At 54.2% G+C, this 20,904-nt stretch overlaps 1 protein-coding gene across 1 annotated transcript in view; it reads right to left on the bottom strand.

Annotated features, from left to right (window-relative positions):
• PAPPA2 (pappalysin 2) overlaps nt 1-20,680 on the bottom strand; it is a 186,007-nt gene extending 165,327 nt beyond the window's left edge. The window contains exon 1 of the mRNA XM_053663686.1: nt 19,686-20,680. Within this exon, the coding sequence (XP_053519661.1) occupies nt 19,686-20,604 (919 nt within the window). The 5' untranslated portion in view covers nt 20,605-20,680. The remainder of the gene's footprint in view (nt 1-19,685) is intronic.
• Between the last annotated feature and the right edge of the window lie 224 nt (nt 20,681-20,904).

The raw sequence follows: 20,904 nt of genomic DNA, 5'->3' as shown, positions 1-20,904 counted from the left end.
TTAATATAACATGAACTGTTTGCACAACATCGATGTAACCTGGCAGCCAAGGAGAGTTGACTGGAATGCGCATGCGTGAACAAGGATGACTTCACTGTACTAGTTAGTGGGGTGGTAGACACCACTGAGTGAGCGTGTGTACTGTGTGGCCGTCCCATTCAAGATGACTGAGCGAGTAGAGCAGTGAATCTCCATCAAATTTTGTGTTAAGCTTGAACATTCCTCCACAGAAACTATTCAGATGACTCAGAAGGCTGCATCTATGGGCACCTGGTGATTGGCAGCTTCATCCTGACAACACACCTGCTCGTGCATCACATCTCACGCAGAGTTTTTTTGGTGAAACATCGACTCACCCAGATAACTCGGCCCCTCCACAGCCCAGATTTGGTGCCCTGTGACTTCTGGCTTTTCCCAGAAACTAAAATCACCTTTGAAAGGAAGGAGATTTCAGATAGTTGGTAAGATTCAGAAAAATACAATGGGGCAGTTAGTTGATAGCAACTGGGAGAACTGTGTGAGGTTCCAAGATGCCTACTTTAAAGTGGACTGAGGTGTCATTGTCCTTCGTACATCATTTCTTGTATTTTGTATCTTCTTCAATAAAAGTCTCTACTTATTGCATGGCTCGATACTTTCTGGACAGACCTCGTACGTTTTACTAGCATTAGCTCAAAACAGATCATTGACTTCAATGTGAAGTACAAAACTATAAAACTCCTAGAAGACAACATAGGAGAAAATATAAATGACCTTGGATGTGATTATTCCTGTTTAGATAAAACAGCAACACAATCTGTAAGAGAAAGAATTTATAAGCTGGACTTCATTAAAATTAAAAACTTCCCTGCTAAAGACAATATTAAGAGAACTAGAAGATAAGCCACAGACTGGCAGAAAACACTCACAAGAAACACATCTGATAGGGGACAGTCATCCGAAATACAGAAAGAACTCTTACAACTTAACAATCAGAAAAGAGAAAAAAAATACCCAATTTTAAAGTGGGCCAAAGAAGATGTACAGGTGGCCAGTTGGCATATGAAAAGATGCTCCGCATCAAATGTCACCAGGGAAATACGAGATAAAAGAGCAATGAGATAGCACAACACGCCTAACAGAATGGCTGAAATCCAGAACACTGATAAGACCAGATGCTGGTGAGGATGTGGGCCACAGGAATTCTCTCTCCCTGTGGGTGGGAATGCAAACTAGTCCAGTCATTTTGGAAGACAGTTTGGCAGTTTCTTTAAAAAAAAACAAAAAACTAAACTAAACCTCCTCATACCACATGAGCCAGCAATCACACTCCTCAGTGTTTACCCAAAGGAGGTGAAAACTCTATCCATGCAAATACCTGCCCACACCCATTTGCAGCAGCTTATTCACAGCTGCCAGACCTAGTTGTGGGTAAGCAAATTGTGCTCCATCCAGACAATGGAATATTACTCAGTGCTAGAGATATATGAGCCGTCGAGCCAGGAAAAGACATGAAAGAAACACAAATGCCATCACTGAGTGAAAGAAGCCAATCTGAAGACTACGAAATGTATGATTCTAACTACGCGGAATTCTAAAAGGCAAAAGACTAAGACAATAAAAAGATCAGTGGTTTCCAGGGGCGTGGGGAGAGAGACAAACAGGCAGAACACATTTCTGGGGCAGTGAGAGTAATTTGTGTGATACCATAATGACAGAAATAGGTCATTATACTTCTGTCCAAACCCACAGGACGTACGACACTGAGAGTGGACCCTCAAGCAAACTGTGAACTTCAGGTGATTATGACATGTCAGTGTAGTTCCCTCCTTGGTTAAAAATAAACAGAGGATTCCAGTGAGCGATTCTGATCACAGGGGAGCTCACGCGTGTGGGGGGGGCTCGGAGCGCATGGGAAACCACTGCACCTTTCTCTCAATTTAGCTATACGCTAAAATTGCTCCAAAATAAAAATAAACTTTTTTATTATTAAAGCGGAGAAAGGTAAATGTTGCCTCCACGCTCAATCGTGAGCCTTAAAATATCTTCCCATGGGCTCAGCAACCAACGGCGCCTGCAAAATAGAATCTTTATCCCAGGTCTGCTCTTCAGCACCCTCCCCGCTGCAATGTGGGGTCACAGAGCAGCCTGCATGCTCATCCACATGCATTTAGGGGGCCCCCACCCCTGCTCCCTGATCTCCATAAAGCAGGATCAATATGGATTTTGACTCAAAAAAAGTATCAAGTCCCCACATTTAGGAGACTTCTCCTTCTTCACCTAGCAGAGCAAAGCCGATAAAACCCATGAAATCTAAGCCAACACACTCTCTGTGGTCAGACTCAGCTGATGCAACTGAGATTTTATAACTTTGGATGTACATGTGAGACACATTCTTGGGAGGAACAGAGGGACCAGATCATCAATATGACTTATGAAATCACTCAACACCAAACTGAACTATGAGAGCCCACGGGTTAGAAAAAATCAGATCAGATGATGCAAGTCGAAAAATGGTGGCGGTGCTGAAGCCAAACATTTGGACCGTGTCACCTTGAGACTTTAAGAACCATTCTCTGAGCTCTTGCTAGGAACTGGCTTCCATTCAGTGTGTACCGAATTTAAAATTGTCCTGACACCCTACCTTGTATTTAGCGTAAGCTTGGAAAGAAAGGAAACCTAATGGGGGGAGCTTGTCTTGTTTGTTGTATTCCTGATCTCAACTCCCAAACTCATGTTTGGAGACCCTGGGTGGCTTCCCTGGGCTATAGTCTCATGTGGGTCTTCAGGAGAAATCCAGTGGAGGAAGTCTCTACTATTATCAGTGCCAGCATTTGAAATTAAGAGTTAATTTCCCTCAGGAGAAAAGCCTTCTCTGAAACTGGGCCACGGTCTCCCTGAGTGATTACGAAAAATCCTTGTAATGGTAAACATCACAGTTGGAGTGTTACGAACTGTGTGATAGGGCGGACGGTGTGGCCCCTGGAGAGGAGGAACCCCGCTTCTTGCCACGTCTTGGGCTCTTTCTTTGCACTCGGGAGGTCTGCTGCTTATGCAAAGAAGGGAAAAAAAGACTTCAACTACTTTTGATTAAATATCTTCTACGTTCCAGATGCTGGACGAGTACCACCCCTGTGAAGTCCTCCCACAAATGCACGAGCTGAATTTTATATCTTCACTCACAGACTGAAACACTGAGGATCACAGAATTTCAGAAATTCATCCACAGTCTTAATCGATGAAGGGCCAGAAATGGATCAAAGGGCCCCTGCTCTTCCCACTGCACTAAATATCTCCAACCCTGGGACCTAAGTTGTTAGTTGGTGTTTTGAAGCAAGAACAGTAAGGGCCGGTGAGTGTGGTGTTGATGAATCTGCAGACCACTTCTGGAAGGCGAATGCAACTAACTCTCAAAATAACGTGCAGGCGAAGAGCCCCGCCTGGAGAGGGTTTGGAGAGAAGGCCCCAGGGAGCACAGCAGCTGACGGTTGCAGGGTGGCCAACACCTAAACTGACAGGCTGCCTCCTGAACACTTGACAAGATTTCTGGGTGGCCCTGCAGGGTTTTTGGCAACATGGAACACTCAGTCATCAATTCTAAAGGACTCCAAAGAGAAGGGGGGCTCTTATCCCAAGGCCAGGATGCAGGAGGGAAGCTAGTGAGGAGCCTCAACTGACAGCTCGCTTCCCAGTCGGTGGCCCCCGACCCCTGGTGCTCCTCCCTTGGTTTCTTCCTGGGTCTGTGACCAGCGGAGGAGGACCCTGCGTCGTTAGAGGAGGACAAAACAGAAAGGGAAGGGAGAGGGTCCTGACAAGAGCTCTCCCATTGCTCAGCAGGTCCGATCACACTGCTCTGATAGACCACCTCCTTCTCTCCTCCCTCCTGGAAGCTTCCGTCAGTGGGTCTTAAGAGAACGGGGTCCCCTGGCCACGAGACCACATGGAGGGAACCGGTCTTCAACAGTGCTCCTGGTGTCCTACCAAGCAGAGAAGTTTAGTCACCCCGGTAGTTACATAAGTCAGTATAAAGGGAGAAAAAGAAAAGGGGAAAAAAAAAGAATCCTCTGAGAACTGTGGGGAATCAACCTGTCCTTGGCATTCTTATTTTATGGTAATGACAAAAGAGGAGAACCATCTCATACTCCTTCTTCCTCAAAGTGGAGGAGCATTTGTGTTTTGAGAACATTATGTGAACTTATTTCAGAGTGGTGAAATAAACAGAAAAGACCAAAAACTCACCCCTGTCTGAGAGGCTATGTAGGCCCAAGGCCAAGAAAGATTCAGCGAGACTTCATTCTTCCCCATTATCCCTCCCCCATCAAAATCCTGCTCTGTAGTTGACGCACCACTTCCCTGGCACCAAGACTCCAAATGTGGTCTCCGCCTTGGTCTGCAATACCTCCCATGGATGGGCTGGACCCTCAAAGGTCCGCTGCAGTTTCACCTTGCCCTTGAAACCTTCCTGGGCCGCCCTGTTCCCAGGGGTGTTTGCAGCATGGGGAGCCTCGCAGCATCGCTGCCACTTCTGTACCCAGCCACGCATTTGAGAGTCCCTTGGTGACAAAGGCCTTGTGTGAATTTCCCACACAATCACGGGGGAGCCAGGTCCTAGCTCCTGCCTCGTGCCCACTTTGCTCTTGCCCTTGAACTGAGTCATGAGACTCTTGACTCCCAGAAGGAGCATTTCCCACCAGTTGCAGGGGGACCCAACAGCCCGGCAGTTGCACCTGGCCAAGCACTCTCTGCTACGCAGCTGCGGGTGCTTGGCCTTTCCCATGAGGTGAGATGTGCTCTTTCCCAGCCATCACCTAATAAATAAGTGGCTTCCTTCTGGACCCGACTCCCTCAGGTTATGGCACATGTGGTAAGACTTACTGAGAGCTTTCCTTGGGCAAAGTGCCATTCTGGGCAGGCACATCTACCCATGGCGGGGTCCCACAGAGGAGACCACGTAACAACAGGCCAAGATGGCAGAAGATAAAGCTGAGGTCTGGATGGAAATGCTGCCCTGGACGCAGACACGGCCGTGGGGCCTCCCTTCCAGGAAAGCAGCCCCGGCCAAGTTCTCTGCACCTCTGGGAGGGCCAGCATCGGGCGGGAGAGGCCCGCTTCTCCGGAACGCCCATCCCTTCCAGGAAGGTGAGGTCCTCTCCAGCAAAACAGAAGAGTCACGCACAGTGGCGTCAACCCGGGTAACTGAAAAAACATGCCGTGCGGTGGAAGTTTGTTTTTAGGAGGAAAATGAGCTAAAAACAGGGCCAGGTTAGGTCATGACCATAAATCAACCTGCTACAAGGCAGGGTCCCTTTCCCAGGATGTTGCGCCTGGGGCCTCCCCACACGCAGTGGGTCTGCTGCCTTCTGCAGAACTACTTACCCCCCCCACCCCGGCAGAGAGCAGCCGGGGAACAAAGGGGCCGAGGGGGAGGAGCTGGGCCATCCATCAAAGACGGCCACCTGGCAGCGAGGAGGGCTGTGTCAGCAGGCAGGCAGAGTGGGAGAGAGCAAACCAAGACGGAGGCATTTTCTGTTGGGCTAGATAACTCTCCTTCGAGAGAGGATTAGGCTCAGCCTTTCATCTGTGCCAGTTTTGACAAATGAGAGCGGGGCAGAGCTCCTGGGAAGCTTCCTGAGCATCTTCCCGGCACGTTTTTCCACCTCTCCCCACGGGGCGCCTTTCCTGGTGGGGGTGCTCCCGTCATGCATGGGGAAAACAGGAATCAGCACTGGGGACCTCGGTGGGCCACCAGGCCCAGGGTGACAGTCATCGAGGCGGGTCTGCAGGGGAGGAGGGGCAGGGAAACTCAGATGGGTGAGTGCTCAGCTCTGCCACGGACCCAGAATAAGTCAGGGGCGGCGGGGGCCTCGTCCCTAAGGAAGCTTCCTTGATGGCTGCGGCAAAAAGCCACAAGGCTCTAAGCGTACATTCCCTACTGCCTGGGCAGCAGCTGTTTTTGTTTTTCGCTGAGAAAGTAATCCAGGAGGGCCAGAGAAAAATGACCCGGATAGCCCACCTGGCACCCTACGGAGCCTTCCACAGACTGGACAAGGCCTTCGGCGGCTGCAGGAGGCCTCGATCCCAGACTCTCCAAGACCTTGGTCCAGACCCACAATCGGCTGATTGGAGCTGGCCCAGCAGCCAGCGGAGAAGGCAGAGGTGGTCAGTGCTACTTCAGCTCACCAGCAGGCTTGGAGTGAGATCCATTAGGTTGACCAAAGCTGATACCTCTACAACCAAGAGCGACATCGAGCGATTCTCTTTACCTCACCTGCCTCATCTGTAATGTGAAGATCATAGCGCCTAATTTATAGGGTTTGGAGAAGATCAAATTAATTCGCACGTTAAAATAAATAAATAAAAAACAGTGCTTAGCACATATCAGCACTGATATTGTCATTTATTGCTAATACTATCATCATTTTGATGTGTATAGATCTTATCTCTTCGAGTGCATTATAAGCCCCCTGAGAGCAGGTAAGCCTGTCTTACACTTCCCCCCACGCCCAGCACATCAAGGCCAATGTCTTGTGCATGGTTAGAATGGTGACGCACTGATGAATTAAATCCACAAGAGGCAGCTAGCAGAGCTGCTGAGTATACCCTCCCAATCGGACCATCTATAAACTCCATCCCTCTAACAGAACCCCCCCCCTTACACTACTCACCCCCCACAGCCGGGGCAGTTACTGACCATGGAGCCCCCTGTAGGAATGTGCTGTTTTTCACCTCTTCTTACGAAGGATCTAAAAGAACTAAGGGCTGTTAGACTTCTGTCACCTCCCCACCAGTTCTGGGCGATGTCCCCTAGAGCTGTATTTTGTGCTCCATCCCAGGGAGGGAGAGACAGGGGAGGGGGGAATGTCCTAAGTAATTTTGAATGTGTGGATTTTGGGGGCAGTATAATAACCTTTGAGAACAAGCAACATGAAATATCCCAAGCATCCAAGAAGCTCTGAAGGTCCTGTGACCCCAGAATTCGATGAACAGCCCCTTGATGCCCAGTAAGTAAACACAGAGGGGTCTCACAGAGGGAGGATCAGGGCGTAAGAAGGGTGGGCTGGGCTGCTGCCGCCCAGCAGAGGTGAGGAGCTGTCCACAGGCCACTCTCCCAGTCTGACCGCCCCACTTTTAACAGAAATGGGAAAGCCTGCCCCTGCAATTCCAGCAACACCACGGGAAGGACAGAAACCCCCAAATGCGAGAGGTCGGTTGTGCAGAAGCCAGGACAACGGCGGCGTGATGCACCTTAGACAGCTGGGAGCGCTATGCCTATCGTAACCTTGGTAAGACACCTAGGTGCCCCGCACAGGCTGGCCCTGGGAGACACCAGGCGGGCAGGAGGCCGGCCCCTCCCCCACAACCGCCCACCCCTCGCAAGGTCCCTCTGAGAACTCGCTCTTACAGCTCCAGCTAAGCAACACCAACACCAATGTCCTGTTTTTTCCTTTCCTCCACCAAGTAAATAGTTTTGAGAGCCGTCTCAGAGGTTTTCTTTGGCACTCCTTTCCCCAGGTACCACTGGCAGAATCAGTGCCCCCTAAGGAGTGCTGAGACCGTGTCTGATGTCTGCTGTCCCCTGTCCCCTTCGTGAAGCAGGCACTATGGGGGGCCTGCCGGGGGAGGGGAGGGGGCTTATTTAAAAGATGCATGAACAAGATCCTCTCTCCAGGAAAATGACCGCCCAGCTGACTGGTCAGCTGAGGTTAGATGCTTGCACATCGGGTTTTCTTCATGTGAGACACTGCACGACTGCTCACAGCACAGGTGTTCGGGCAGCGTGGTTCCTGGTCACCCGGGGAACATGTCCTGCCTCTGTTTACGTAACAATAGCTGAACATTTTGGCCTCTACCATGCGGTCACAAGTAACCCAGGGGTCCGGACTGCTTCCTAGGACACAATGATACCAGCAACACACAAACCTAAATGCCACACCCGCTCAAAGTCTCAGCAGAAACCAGAGAACACGAGGCACCTGTTCTCAACTCGGACACAGGGGCGTCTTCAGAGCCCAGTGTTCCAACTGGAGCCTTGAAGCTGACCTCTGAGTGGGAACGACCAAGAACGAGGAAAACTGGCGATGACATGTCGGGTCCCATGAGGACTAGCGTCATCATTTTTTAATTTTCTTATTGAAAATCCTTCTAAAATCTTTTCTGTCACTTTCCGCAAAGAGATTTACATTAACCAAGGCAACCTAAAGTGCTGAAGTGACACCAGACTGGGAACCAAGAAACTTGGGATGTGGTCCCCGCCTGTTGCTACGTGACGTCTGGAAGGTGCCTTTCCTCCCTGGAGCCTCAGAGTCCTGCCTGTGGGTTGTCACAGGGCCATGCTGTCCCTGGACTCCGTGCCCAGAGACTCTGGGCTCATCCTGAAGGACCCGAAGGTGCTCATCCTTCTGGCCGCTTCTCGCCGGGACACATCCTATGACAGTGGCCGCAGAAGGTGGGAAGGAGTGAGCTGAACCCCCACCTCCATGGACCAAACCCCTCTTCTGAATTCATCGCTAATCCTGTGTCTCTATCACCTAAAATGGAGACTAACTAGCATGAGGGTGCTGGTTAGTTGGAATGCAGAGCATTGAAGTTTCGCTACAAACAACTCAACGTTCCATCATCTCACGCAGTCGTGCGAGCACATCCGTGCGTGAGAGCTAAGGAAACAGAGTGTGAGTGGCCCGGAGCGGGCAGGGGAGGCCCTGGGCAGGAGGGGCCTGCTTGGCTGGCAGTGACTTGAAGGCAAGGTGCTGGGGCCTTTCTCTTCCACCATATCACCACAGAAGAATAAAAAAGGCAACGACATTGAGCACACACCATGCATCACAGCTCTAAGCCTGTGATGTCTATCGACTCACTTCACCACCACGGCAATTCTATCGGACGGAAGTGATCCTCACACCAGCTTCATAGAGGAGGGAACTTCACCTTGTCACCTTCACACAGCTAGGAGAGCACTTAAGCCCAGAACGCCCGGCTCCAGGCGCTAAATTCCTAGCCACTCCATTAAGAAAAAAAAAAATTAGATGAACAAAGAGAGAAAGGCAGAACAGTTAAGGTGAGGAGACGGCTTGTACAGAGGCCAGGAGCTGGGAATGGGTGGGTTGGGCAGAGAGGAGAGAAGTCAGGGAAGTCTTTCCTGGGTTGACTCTGGGGGGTCAGGAGAAGTCTCGTTCCAGGGGTAGAGAGGGACCAGATTATCCTCCATCCACCTATTCAACCCAAAGTGCCTACTCCAGGCCAAGCCCCACCCTGGGTGCTGGGGTTACCCACAGATGACTGGGATCCAGCTAAGCCCCCAGAGCCTGTAGGCAATCTGAAGTCCCCAACTGCTAAACTCGAGGAACTTGAACTTGAACCACCACCAACTGGAGAAAAGGAAGACAGCAGTCTAGTGGGAGGCAGGGCCCCCAAAAACAGGTGGTAACGGAAGTGCAGGGAAGAGGAGGGGACGCAGTTGCCTTTCTCTGTCCTGCCCAGCTTTCTGCTGTTGAACACACGGCAGGCCTTTCCTAAACCCCAGACCTCTCTTCGGAAAGGGAACCAGAGTGGGCAGGGCCTTTGTGTCCAGAGTCCTCCGCCATGGCTGGTCCCGGCCAAGCTCAGGCCAATGACAGCCTGCACTGTGCAGAGGCCCAGGAAGAAGGCCACACCCGGAGAGGGAATCATGCCCAAGATCACCTCCACTCTCGGGGTGCGTGCCATGGATTAGGAGGATACTTTATTGTGCGATTATTTCAAAAATCAGTGTGCCCTGACACAAACTGTGTCTAAAATAGATCTCTGCTGTGCTGTTTGTTATTATTCTGCATGAAGTGAAACCTTATTTCAAAAATAGATCTTGAATTCCTCCATTGTGGTCAATACACATCTCTTCAAGAATTGAATTAGCAAGTGAGCAGATTAAAAAATAAATTGAGCCAGGTACTGCCTGCAAGTGTTTCATGTTAAAAGAATTCCATCCCCCCAGAAAAGAATTCGGTGGTAACGTCAGAACTTGAGAAGAGCACAGAAAGCACCCGAGGACCAGAGCCTCTTCCCCAGACTGTTGAGCCCCTCACCCCCAGACACGCTCTCCCCTGCTCCCTCCCTTCTGGGGGCAGAAACCACGTGAGCAAGCACATGAAACACAGCGAGAGTTCTAGAGGGAGAATGGAAAAGGGTCAATATGTACAAACCACAGTCAACACGTAGCAAAGAAACCGAACAATTTCTGAAAGTTTAAAAATCATCGCAGGTCAACCGGGCAGCGATTACATTCCGCTTTCCCAGGAGGCCAGTCCCTGGTGAGAGTGACCTACTGTGGGTAGATGTGGGAGGTCGAGACGCGGAAGATGAGGGGACCACTCCTGTTGTTGTGAGTGGATCTCCAGCCTCCTAGCCAGCTTCCAAACCGGCGGGACCAAAACACCACACGTCTCTCTCTGTGCCGGCTTCCGAAGAGAGTAATTCCTCCCGAGTCTGTCGGACCGAGTCCTCCCCCTTGCTGGTCCCCTCCCTCGCTCAGCTCTTACCGAACAGGTGCTGGATGGGCTTTGCTTGCAGACAGGGCACCGCGTGCCGTGCGTACAGCCATGAACAAAGTCCGGCCCTGGCCTCAAGCAGCTCCCAGCCCCACGTAAGGTAGAAACCAAAGGTTTCTTGGTTGATGGCGGCCCCCAGCTCCCCGAGTACAAAGTCAGGTGGCAGTGGGGGTGAATGACCTGTGTGCCCCCACAAGGCTGAGGGCACGGAGCAGGGGAACCCTGGCAGAACAAACCCACCTCGCGGAGACCAGGGAGAGCTCCTGGAAGACTGGCCGGTTAGTGAATAGCCCTGACAGTGACTCCAGTAAGTTAGGTGTGGGGGAGGAATTTCCTGTTAGGAGAAAAAGTGCAAAGGGCAGAGGTCAGAGGCCAGGAAAGACAGAAACTATTGCTAGTGATTTGGTGTGGCTGGAAGTTGAAAGAGAGTAGGTATGTGTGCACGAGTGCGAGTGGGGTCTGAGTGTGTGTGAGTGTGCAGAGGTGCACACACATGTACATCTGGGTGAGTGTGTGTCTACCCTGGAGGGTAGTGACCAGCCTCAGAGGCTAAGCAGGGGCCCCTACAGCCTCCTAAGGAAGCAGAACCCCATCCTGAGCACTCAGCAGGGCCATCCGAGGGTTTTCGGAAAGAAGGAGACCTGAACTGCTCCGTATTGACATTCCCTTTGGCGCAGGAAGTCAGCTGGAGGAGAAAGGGGTCCCTCCAGCTGACCACCAGGATCCACGTGGCCAAAACTGACCTGTGCTGGGGCAGAGGGCAGAGGAGAAGCGGGACCGAGAAGGGTTTGTCTGAGGCAGGGAGGGGTCCATCTCCACTGGGTGCTCGGGTCCTGAGGGTGAGAGACGGCTCCGCATTCTGCAGAAGAGCTCATACTCTAGGGGCAGAGCGCTCGGGTGCAAGTCCCGCCGCCGCACAAACTCGCCATGCAACCCCAGGCAGCACCCTGTTCCCCTCTGTGCTCCAGCTTCTCCACCACCTTCCTCCAGTTGCCCAAGTTTGTGAAGTGGCCACAGTCGGGCCTGGCACAGAGTAAGTGCCACACGAGCCCTGGTCTAGTAAAAATGCCTTCAGTAACTTCTTGGAACGACTGAGCTCGCATTCGCCTGCTTTGCGTTTCTGGGACTTCATCCTCCATCGCCGCCCAGTGTGTTTGTGCCGTCTCGGCTCCAGATTACCGGTGCCCTATCACAGGGCCTGCTCTGTGTCGCCCTCGGCTGACAACAAAGCCTCTCAGAACCTGTGTCTACTTCTGACACGGGCTGGCTCCCACAGTGAGGACATGAGACCCGCTGCCTTCACTCCCTCACCCCTCACTCACATCCGCACTCCCTGTAACGCGGCGTCCCTTCTGCCACCCCCACCCCCCAACTCTGAAGTGGAACTGCTGTCCCTCCAGCCGCCACTGGTTTCCTGACTGCTACGGCCAATGAGCCCCACTTGGGACTGCTGGCTTGTTGGGTGCCCCTGGGACACCTGACACTGACACCCTTTCTCTTTCCCCCAAGTCTGCTGCCTCCCAGGCCTCCTCTCCCAGCCTCCAGGAGCCCTCAAACTCTCTAGGCAGCCCAGGCCCTCCCAGGGGCGGGGCCATGACAATCAGCTACAGGTTGCCATTCAGCAGGCCAAGAGCACTCTCCAGGTACAGCCCCTGCCTCCCTCACACCTAATTCTCCAGCACATGGTTAAATGCCTGCCAGTTCACCTAACAGAAGCTCAAAAATGGTTGGGTGGATGAACAGATAGATGGACCGATGGGTGAACAAACAGAATCAAACTACTTAACTTCTTCCCTAACTGGCCCAGAAGGCCCAGCAATTATGTGTATGAAAGTGAGCAAATGCTGAGTCACCAGCAGACTGGTGACTCACTGCTGATCCACTCCAAAGCCCTGTGACTTCCCCTCTGATCGGTAGCTGGACTTCTAACTCAGAAATGAGCCAGAATGCCTGGGTACGGCATCCTGATTGGTTGCCATGGCAATGCTTTGACTTCAAAAGGTTCTGAGACTTTGGGTTCCAAGGACCATATTGCATTTTTGGACAGAACCACTGTTCTTCGCCACATACTTCTGACTCACAAAGAGGCCGGGGTGTTTTTGTGTGACCACTACACTTGACTTCTCGGATGTTCTGTTTTTGAAAAGATCAAAGGGCAGGAGGGTTTTAAGGCAGGTAGTGAACCCAAGGAGCAGAGGATGCTACTACTTTGTAGACACACGTTTAGCATAGAGGTGTGCCTTCCGGCAGGTGCCAGAATCACAGGGTGCATGATGTGAGCAGAAGGGGATTGATGAGCCCCCAGAGGATCCTAATTCCATGTCCTGAAGTGCAGAAGCCCAGGATTTATGGACTTGTTTATGGCATCAGGAACTGGACGCAACGGATGTTCAGAGTGTACAGGCTCAGAATCCCCGCTAAGGTGCAGCCTCCCCTCCTGTTTATCTGGCCTCCCCAAAGCACGGACGGGGTCGGGGACCGGAGCCAGGCCTCCTGGTGCACACACTCTGAATGACTCAGATGGCAGCCCCGGCGGAGCCGTAAACAAGAGCTCGAAGGACGGGTGGGGGGGGGAGGACAAAGCCTTCCAAGTGACAGGCAAGTGCTGGGTTTATTCAGGCTGCCTGCCAAAGGGGACTCTGAGTCCCCAGCCATGCTCCTGTCACTTCTGGGCACTTCCAACCCAACAACCTGTGCTCCACCCAAGAACTATGACGAGAGCCCCCGGGGCTTCCACCGTGTTTCTGAGGAGAAGCCGGCTCGCAGATCACAGGGGACAGGCACAGAACACAGTGGACGGCCCTCCAGCCAGCTCCCTGCGCTGTCTTCCCAGAGAGTGGCAGAAAGGGCAGGCTGGGGACCTGCCCGCAGGTGGTCACAGATGTCAGGCACTGAGGCAGGAAGGGGACAGTAGGACACTCACACAGTCAGGCTCTGAGGCAAGCTCTCTGCGCCACACCCAGAAGGGCCTGTCCTTCCCCAGCCCACACCCTGGACACCTGGAGGCCTCGTGTCCCGGATCCCACCCCGTGAGTCAGACCCTAGGCCTTAAACCACGCGGGCCAGAGACAGCAATGGCTGAGCACTCGGAAGCTCAGGTGCGGGGAGTGCTCAGTGTTGCATGGGGGTGAGCAGGGGGGCACAAAAGGCTGGGAGAGCCATCAGGCCATGGTGTAAGCCTGGCCTCAGAGGAAGGGGAGCGGGAAGCAAGTTCAGGTGAAAGCCATGCAGTCTGAGGAATGTTCAGCAAGGTCTTGAGAGTCTTCAAGCTGGAGTCTTGAGAGCCCTGAGTCTCTCAGAGACGGGGTGCCTGTGTCCCTGCCACACCAAGGCACATGTGCGTTCTCGGTCAGTGAAGCCCCGTGGACGGAAGACTGCGAGGCAGAGTCCCAAGGCAGCCACCACATTTTATGAGCCTCCGGTGGTCTCTGTGCACATTTACGGGGAGAGGCCGTGTTCTAGAGCACAGGGGGCAAACCTTCCCTACACCGGGCCAGGCGGTCAGCCCTGTGGGCTGTGCAGGCGCCGCGGCCTCTGCTGCCGCGATTCCACCCAGCCACGTGGCACGGAAGGAGCCACAGAGAGCCCATGGTGTGGCTGCCTTTCAGTAAAACTTCACTTTCCAAACCGGTCTTCAGCTTTGGACCAGATGCGGCCCTGAGGTCATCATCCACCCAGCTCTGCTCCAGAGTCGTGGGAATTACGCTTTCCGAAAGTACCAAACCCCTTCTTCGCCTGAGACAGATGAGACAGGAGCTGCTCCTGCTGAAGGCGGAGGGGGAGCCCTGTGCCCGGCAGCTCCCCTCGGAAGCCCCTGAGCCACCTGCGTGGGCAGCGAAAGCAGAATCTGGAGCCGCTGCCCCAGGTCTCCACAAAGAGCCTCGAGTTTCAGGCGGCTCCTCATTCTGAGTGGATACCCAGTGATCTAAAGTTCTACTTTTCTGCCCAGTAAGCACAACTGAGACTCTAACCTGCTCGAAGTCTTCTGGGATAACCAACGAGAACCAGGCATGCGCTTGGCTCCTGGGGGACTTATACGCACAGAAATGAGATGCACAGCACCAATAAGGCAGGAAGCGACGTGCGCCAGAAAACCACACGGGACAGGCTTCAGAGGCCGTGAAGGGCGGGAGCGCCCTTTCGGGAAGGAGACCCGGAAGGGCTACGTGCATGAGGGGGCCAGCCCCAGACCGCCAACCGAGGGGCAGGGGGATAATTGCTTTACTTGTACCAGCAGATACTGCTCTCTTCTGGAGGGCCTTGCTCACTCACCTTGCGCACACAAGCGAACTCACAGATCTCATCCTAGTCGAGGCAGGTGAACGGAACCCACCCCGGGGCCCCATGATTCTCCAGCTCCATGGGGGGGGGGGTGCTCATCCCCCGATGCACGTCCGGGCCCCAGGGCACCCGCTCTGACTCTGAGCAGGGGCGCAACGAGGGAACAGGCAGCTGGGACATGTGGAGCGTGGTGGGGTGGCAGGGGAACTTGTCTCGGAGGAGCTCTGGGCTCCCATTGAGTCCTACTGGATAAAGGGGGAGACAGCACCTGTGGCCCTCCCTCAAAATCCTCTTTATACCCATGTTGACACGTCTGTGTCTGCGAATCTGTCTTCTGTGAAGCTCCACCCTCCACATGATCAAAACTCCTCCCCTCGGTACAGAGCTGCCGTACTGGGAAAAGGGGTTGCCGGCTCATTACACAGGTGTCATTCCAAACGACGACAAAAAGCTACCAATATGTCCTAAACAAGAGGCTTCCAACCTGACGTCAGCAGACTCTGGCCGCCAGGAAACCCAGAGAACCTTCAAAGTAACGTCGACGACACGAACCTGCACGTTTTCCTGAGGAGGGATTTAGCTTTCATTGCAATCTCAGAAGGGTTTGTAACCTTATACGAACTTCGGTACCTCTGTCCAGTGTATTCAAATGAATACCGCCCAGGCTACAAAGAACAAGTGAGTTTACAAGACAAGCATTCCTCCAGGCCTCCGATTCTACCGTGGTCTCAAGCACCTTGAGACCACCGTGTAAGAAGATCCTGTCTGCCACCACTCGCCCTTGACAGGCGAGCAAGCTGACGTTCTAAGGAGTTAAAGTGAGCATCCCACCTAGGTAGCAATTAGAGGTGAGTCAGAAGCAAAGACAAGTGGGTTACTGGGGACTGACCTACATGACTGGTTCGGACATCCTAATACGCTGCAAGACACTGTCTTATTTTTTTTGGTGAGGAAACCAGGACTCAGAGCAGTGCACTGGATGCCAAAGGCCCTGGCGCCGATGAGCGTCAGAGATGGGGTCCCACTCCAGCTCCACCCAGCTCCTGGGTTCTGCACCGGGAGACACTCTGAAACTTGGACTCTCACAGGGGAAGACTCATCTTTGAGTCAGGACCGATTCTTAGACACCTGAGTGCTCCCCATGGCGCTCTGCATGGCAAGGTCCCCCACAAATATTTGCTGGATGGAGAAACCTGGGCCAGGGCTGCAGTCCTGCCAGGGACTCACGGACTCAGCCTCCTGCAGGCTGGCGCTGCAGGTGGCTGCCCGGCTGGGCAAGTTCAGGGAACATTTGAAATCAATTATGGGTGAGGAGAAACCTATTAAAAGGGTTTTTTCTGTGTATGCTGGGGGTGAGGGAGAAGAAAGGAAGTTGAGAGGGGGGGAGAAGAACAGGATGGTTTCAGGGTTGGGTGCAGGAGTTTTCACCCTGGAACAGCGTGGAATTTGGCTTTTGTCCACTGCTGAGTTCCAGTGGTCCGTCCTAACGGGCTCCCCGACCTCAGGCTACCCCCAGGGGGCACCCACCCCTCAGCTGCAGCTGCCTAGACCTCACTGCCCTGCTTCCAAGCTGTAGGAGAGGAGCAGCTTCATGAGGTCTCATTTGCAGCATCACTACCCTCAGAGGGCCACAGAGGCCCTCACATCAGTGGGGCTCACACTGTCCTTGACATTAAAGGGTGGCCCTCTGGCAATCCGTTCTAGAATGCAACTTCCTCATTTGCGGAGAGAGTAGGGAGGTAACCGTAGTTGATGTTATTTTTTCCTAATTTTCATTCTGGAAAATGAAGCTCTTTTCAATTTAAGTATAGTTGACATACAGGATTATATTAACTTCAGGCATATAACATAGTGATCTGACATGCACGTATCTTACTAGTTGTTCAAAGTCAAAGTTAGTCACAACCCCCAAAATGCCAGTGTGGCCCCTTCACGTAGGCCCTGCAAAAGATTTGGATGAAGCCCACCCTGAGGGATGCCTACCAGCCACCCTCTGGGAGGGGATGATTAAACACAGCCCAGAGGCCAGGGCGGAGACAGCCCTCCAGGAAACCAGAACTTTCCCCACTACGTGGCTTCCAGAGGCTGGCCAGCTCTCCTGTGCGTGCAGCAACACTGCCACCTAGTGCCCTGTGTGGGAAGTATTCCCCGATGCCCCACACCTCAGGGGTCCCTCTCCACTTTGGCCGGTGCCTCTGACAAAGACGTCTTTGATGATGAGAAAATGCCCCTGGTGGGTAGACGGAGAGCCAGGGCACCAGACCTAAGTTAGGGTTGTGGAGGCTGAGTTTTGGGGACTGTTGGGAAAGGGTGTGGGAGCCAAGTCCTGCAGCACCCAGGCCAGCCACGGTGCAGCCGCGCAGTGTCTGAATACACTTTCAGTCCCAGGAACAGAACCTACTAGCTGCCATCCAACACTGGGGGGAGGGGGGTCAGTCATCTCAGGAACATGACCCAGTAGCTGCCACCCTGCCCCTGGGGCCGGATGGGGTGCCGGTGCAGTCACCCCAAGAACAGGCCTCGACCTGCTAATAGGCCAGGGAGAGGGCAAGAGAGGAAATTTCACCGTTCTCTTAAGTGGAGTAAATAAGTGCAAATCAGAGACCTGTCTTCCTCAGAGGGGCTGCCTTTGACCTTGGCTCCGGCAGGGTTCTCCACCATGGGTCCTGAGGCATAGGAGCTATTCTCAGGGATGCCTGAGCCCCCGGGAGTGTGGCTGCTAGAATCCTGAAGAACGAGGGCCTGTTCCTTTCCCCCATTTTCCCAGACTTTTACCCTAAACCTTTCCTGAACATTTTCTGATGTGCTCAAGGCTGAAGGGAGACACAGGGTGGAAGCTGGAGAGGAGACAGCCCTAGGTACCCTCACCCCCCGACCTTCCTGGTGCAGACTCCAGGGGAAATGCCAGGACACCAGAGAGGCCACCTTGATTTGAAGAACAAGAAACCCCAGAAGCTAGACTGCCCGCAAAAGATTTCCTGCCCGATTTTACATGCTTCGGGAGGTTAAGAGGGTTCAGATGGGCGTTTTGGAGAAGGATCTGAGTGTGTGTGCGGCAGTGACGCGGGGGGGCAACTGGTGGGGACAGACAGGTGGTCACAGGAGGGGGGCTGGGGATGGGGGAGATGTCGCAAGGAGCACCATAAGTGGAACCAATCGTGAGGAGACAGGAGGACACTGAAGGGTCAGGACAGGGGCCAGGACCCACACTCAGGAGTCTGCCTCCCCAGGTCTGAGGTTTAACAACCCAGAGCAAGAGTGTCTGCGAGCCTCCTCCGTGTACTCTTGTTGGATAGTTCCCTAACGCCTCCCTCAAAGCCAGGGAACTGATCCCAGGGCCCGGCGTTGCTACTGTGAGGGGAGGGGTGAACAGAGCCTCGGACCCGGGCGAGACTGCCCCCCAGCATTTGGGCACGGAGGTGTCATCTGGGAAAAGCAGCGGCACTGCCAAGCCTGGTCAGATAATCATCTCGTTATTTCTTCCACTTGGCCCCAGAACAAGGGCTTCCTTTGCCTCCATCTCTACCCCCACCTACATGACAGCCCCACCTCGCACCCTCTCCCCCCACCCTGTACCCTCTCCCACCCCAAAATAAAGTGCAGCAAAGCCACAAAACTCTCCAGTGCTCAGCGTCTGGGAATCCAAGCTTCCAAAGGAGAAATCACAGCCAGAGAGGGGGAGACTGTGTCCAGCGGGGGTGTTGCTGCAACTCTCCACTGAAGAGGCTTCCCCTTCTAGACTTTGCCCTCTAGTCTGAAGCTTATTTGCAGGCGTGCAGCGACCTGAGACATTTTTTGTCTGCACAGCCGTCAAGTGCTCCCTGGCCACGGCCACGGCGCTCCCTGCCCAGGGGCCCCGGGCAGGCTCTGCGCTGCTCCGGTTTCCGTCTCCACGTACTGGGACTGGAGACACCCACAGGTGTTATGGACGATCCAGACAAATAAGCTTAAAGTGGTTCTACATGTGCCTAGCCTCGGGCAAGGTTCTGTCACTGTGGGGGGGGGGGGCGCAAAGGAATGACACAGAATGATGAAGTGTCAGGCATCACCCCCACCCCGTATTTGAAACAGTCCCCTCAGTAAAACAGGGGAGATGGTTCTCTCTAACCCCACCCTCTCCCGAGACCTGCTGGGTGACTGCCCGGGAAAACCGAGATCTGAGTGCAGTGGAAACAGGTGTGGGTGATGCCCCCAGAGGCTGCTTCCGCCAGACACCGTGGCGTTACACAGGGTGCCTTCCCAGGCTGCTCTCACGATGGCCAGGGCTAGCAACCAGGCTCCTGGCTCGTGAGTGCCCATGCTTTCCAGGGGACCCTGATGGCCCTAGGCTCACATGTGACTAGGAGGGGACCCCAGGACCTGGACCAGGTAGGAGCTATCTGCTAAGTTCAGAGACAGGGCACTTATCCAGACGCGGTGGCTGAGCAACTGGCCGTCTGGTGCTCTGGCTGCCCGGCCTGGCCCAGCCCAGGTGCGACTCACCGCCCAGGTTCTTGGGCTCTCACGGGGCTTTCAAGCTGCCTGGGTCTCTCCTACTGGACTACAAGAAATGGTGTGTGAACCTCATCCCCAGTGACAAAGAACCAGAGGTCTTCCCCTTTAAAGAGGAGTGAGAGAGTGGGCTGGAGGTCTCCGAAGCACCCACACAGTGAGCAGGACCACAGACTGATACAAGGGACAGACACTCTGTGGTCACACAGTCATCACTGTATCCCTATCACAGTGAGGCTGGGAGCCCCGCTGGGCTGGTGCAGAAAGGCTCTCACCCCCTCTTGCTGGCCAGCCCTTCCTGGTTTTCCTGTTCCATCCATCCCTTCCCCCTCTGCAACCCCATGGTCTGACCCCATCAAAAATGACGCCAGTCCTACCCCGGGGAGCACGGGAAGCCCAGGAGAGGGGTATTACCTGCGATGATGGCTGGGTTGCTCTGACCTCCCTCCGGCTTCACCCAGGCTTCCACTGTGAACGCCTCCCGGGGAATCTCGGCCAGCACTTCCGGACGCAGCAGCAGCCTCTCCCGCCTCCCCGAGAAGTACAAGACGGGCAGGCCCCCTCCGTGGGCATTCGAGGTGTCTGCTTCCCGGTGGGGGCCCCCTTTGCCACTCTGGACACTGTCCTCCAAAGGACTTGTTCTGACCCCATTTTTCCGGGGAGGCGTAGGCCGAGGCTGGAAATGCTGGGGAGAGACGCCGAGGTCTTCGCGCAGGCCCTCTGCCTGCCCTCTCGCCACCTGGCGACGTCGCCTGGCCTTGGCCAGACCCTGCCTTTGGGTCTCTGGTTTGGGTGCCCTCTGGCGTGTGAAGGCGGCGGTCATGGTGGCAGCCGTGGCTGAGCGTCCCCGAGTCCCAGCCTCACCTAGAGATTCCTTGGGTCCTTGACCATGAGGATGAGCATCATCGTCTCCCAGCAGCTCCGGCTGCCGGACGGGACCGTCCCCTACCTGCAGGGCAGCTGGCTGCTCAGCCTCACTCCTCACGGCTGCTCTCGAGGTCGGGGCTGGGCCAACCCTGCTCACAGCCATCTCCTGGGTGGTGGGCAACCTGCGTCCTGTGTAGTGGGCACCCGGATCTCCCACAGGATAGGGCCTCAGAGAGCTGCCAGGACTGCTGGGGTAGACCCCAAACAGGTGATGCTGGGGAGAAGCTCTGGGTCTTCGGACCTTGGTCCCCAGCAAGCAGCGCTCTCCTTCCGACGGCACCTCATTCAGGCGTCCCCTCTGAGCCAGGGACCGCTTGTGTGGCCAGCCCGGCGTGGAGCTGGCCGGGCTGAGCGCCCACCCAGCCAGGACCACCAGGCTTAGTCCCAGGATCTTTAAGCACATCATGCTTCCCCCGGCTCTTCACACAGAACCAGAAGTGAACTTCTGGGTACCACACCGGGATGATGGAGGGCGGGTTGGAGAAAGAGCTGGCCAGCCGTGGACTCACGGTCACCGGGGAAACTGTTTTGTTCACAGACCAAACTTTTTCGGGCAGCCCCGAAAGAGTACCTCTCCTGGCTACCTGCTCCGGGGGCCAGCCACGCGGTCCCCACACCCCACCCGGTGTGCACCCTCACCTCTCCCTTCACCTCCCTCCCTGCTCCAGCTCCGTCCTCGCAGAGTGAAGTTCCTTTCCCTGGGTTC

The sequence above is a fragment of the Artibeus jamaicensis genome, unplaced genomic scaffold (genome assembly GCF_021234435.1).
Source record: "Artibeus jamaicensis isolate MK-2021 breed Jamaican fruit bat unplaced genomic scaffold, CSHL_Jam_final contig_327, whole genome shotgun sequence".
In the NCBI taxonomy this organism is placed as follows: domain Eukaryota; kingdom Metazoa; phylum Chordata; class Mammalia; order Chiroptera; family Phyllostomidae; genus Artibeus; species Artibeus jamaicensis.
This window is presented reverse-complemented; position numbering and strand designations above follow the sequence as displayed.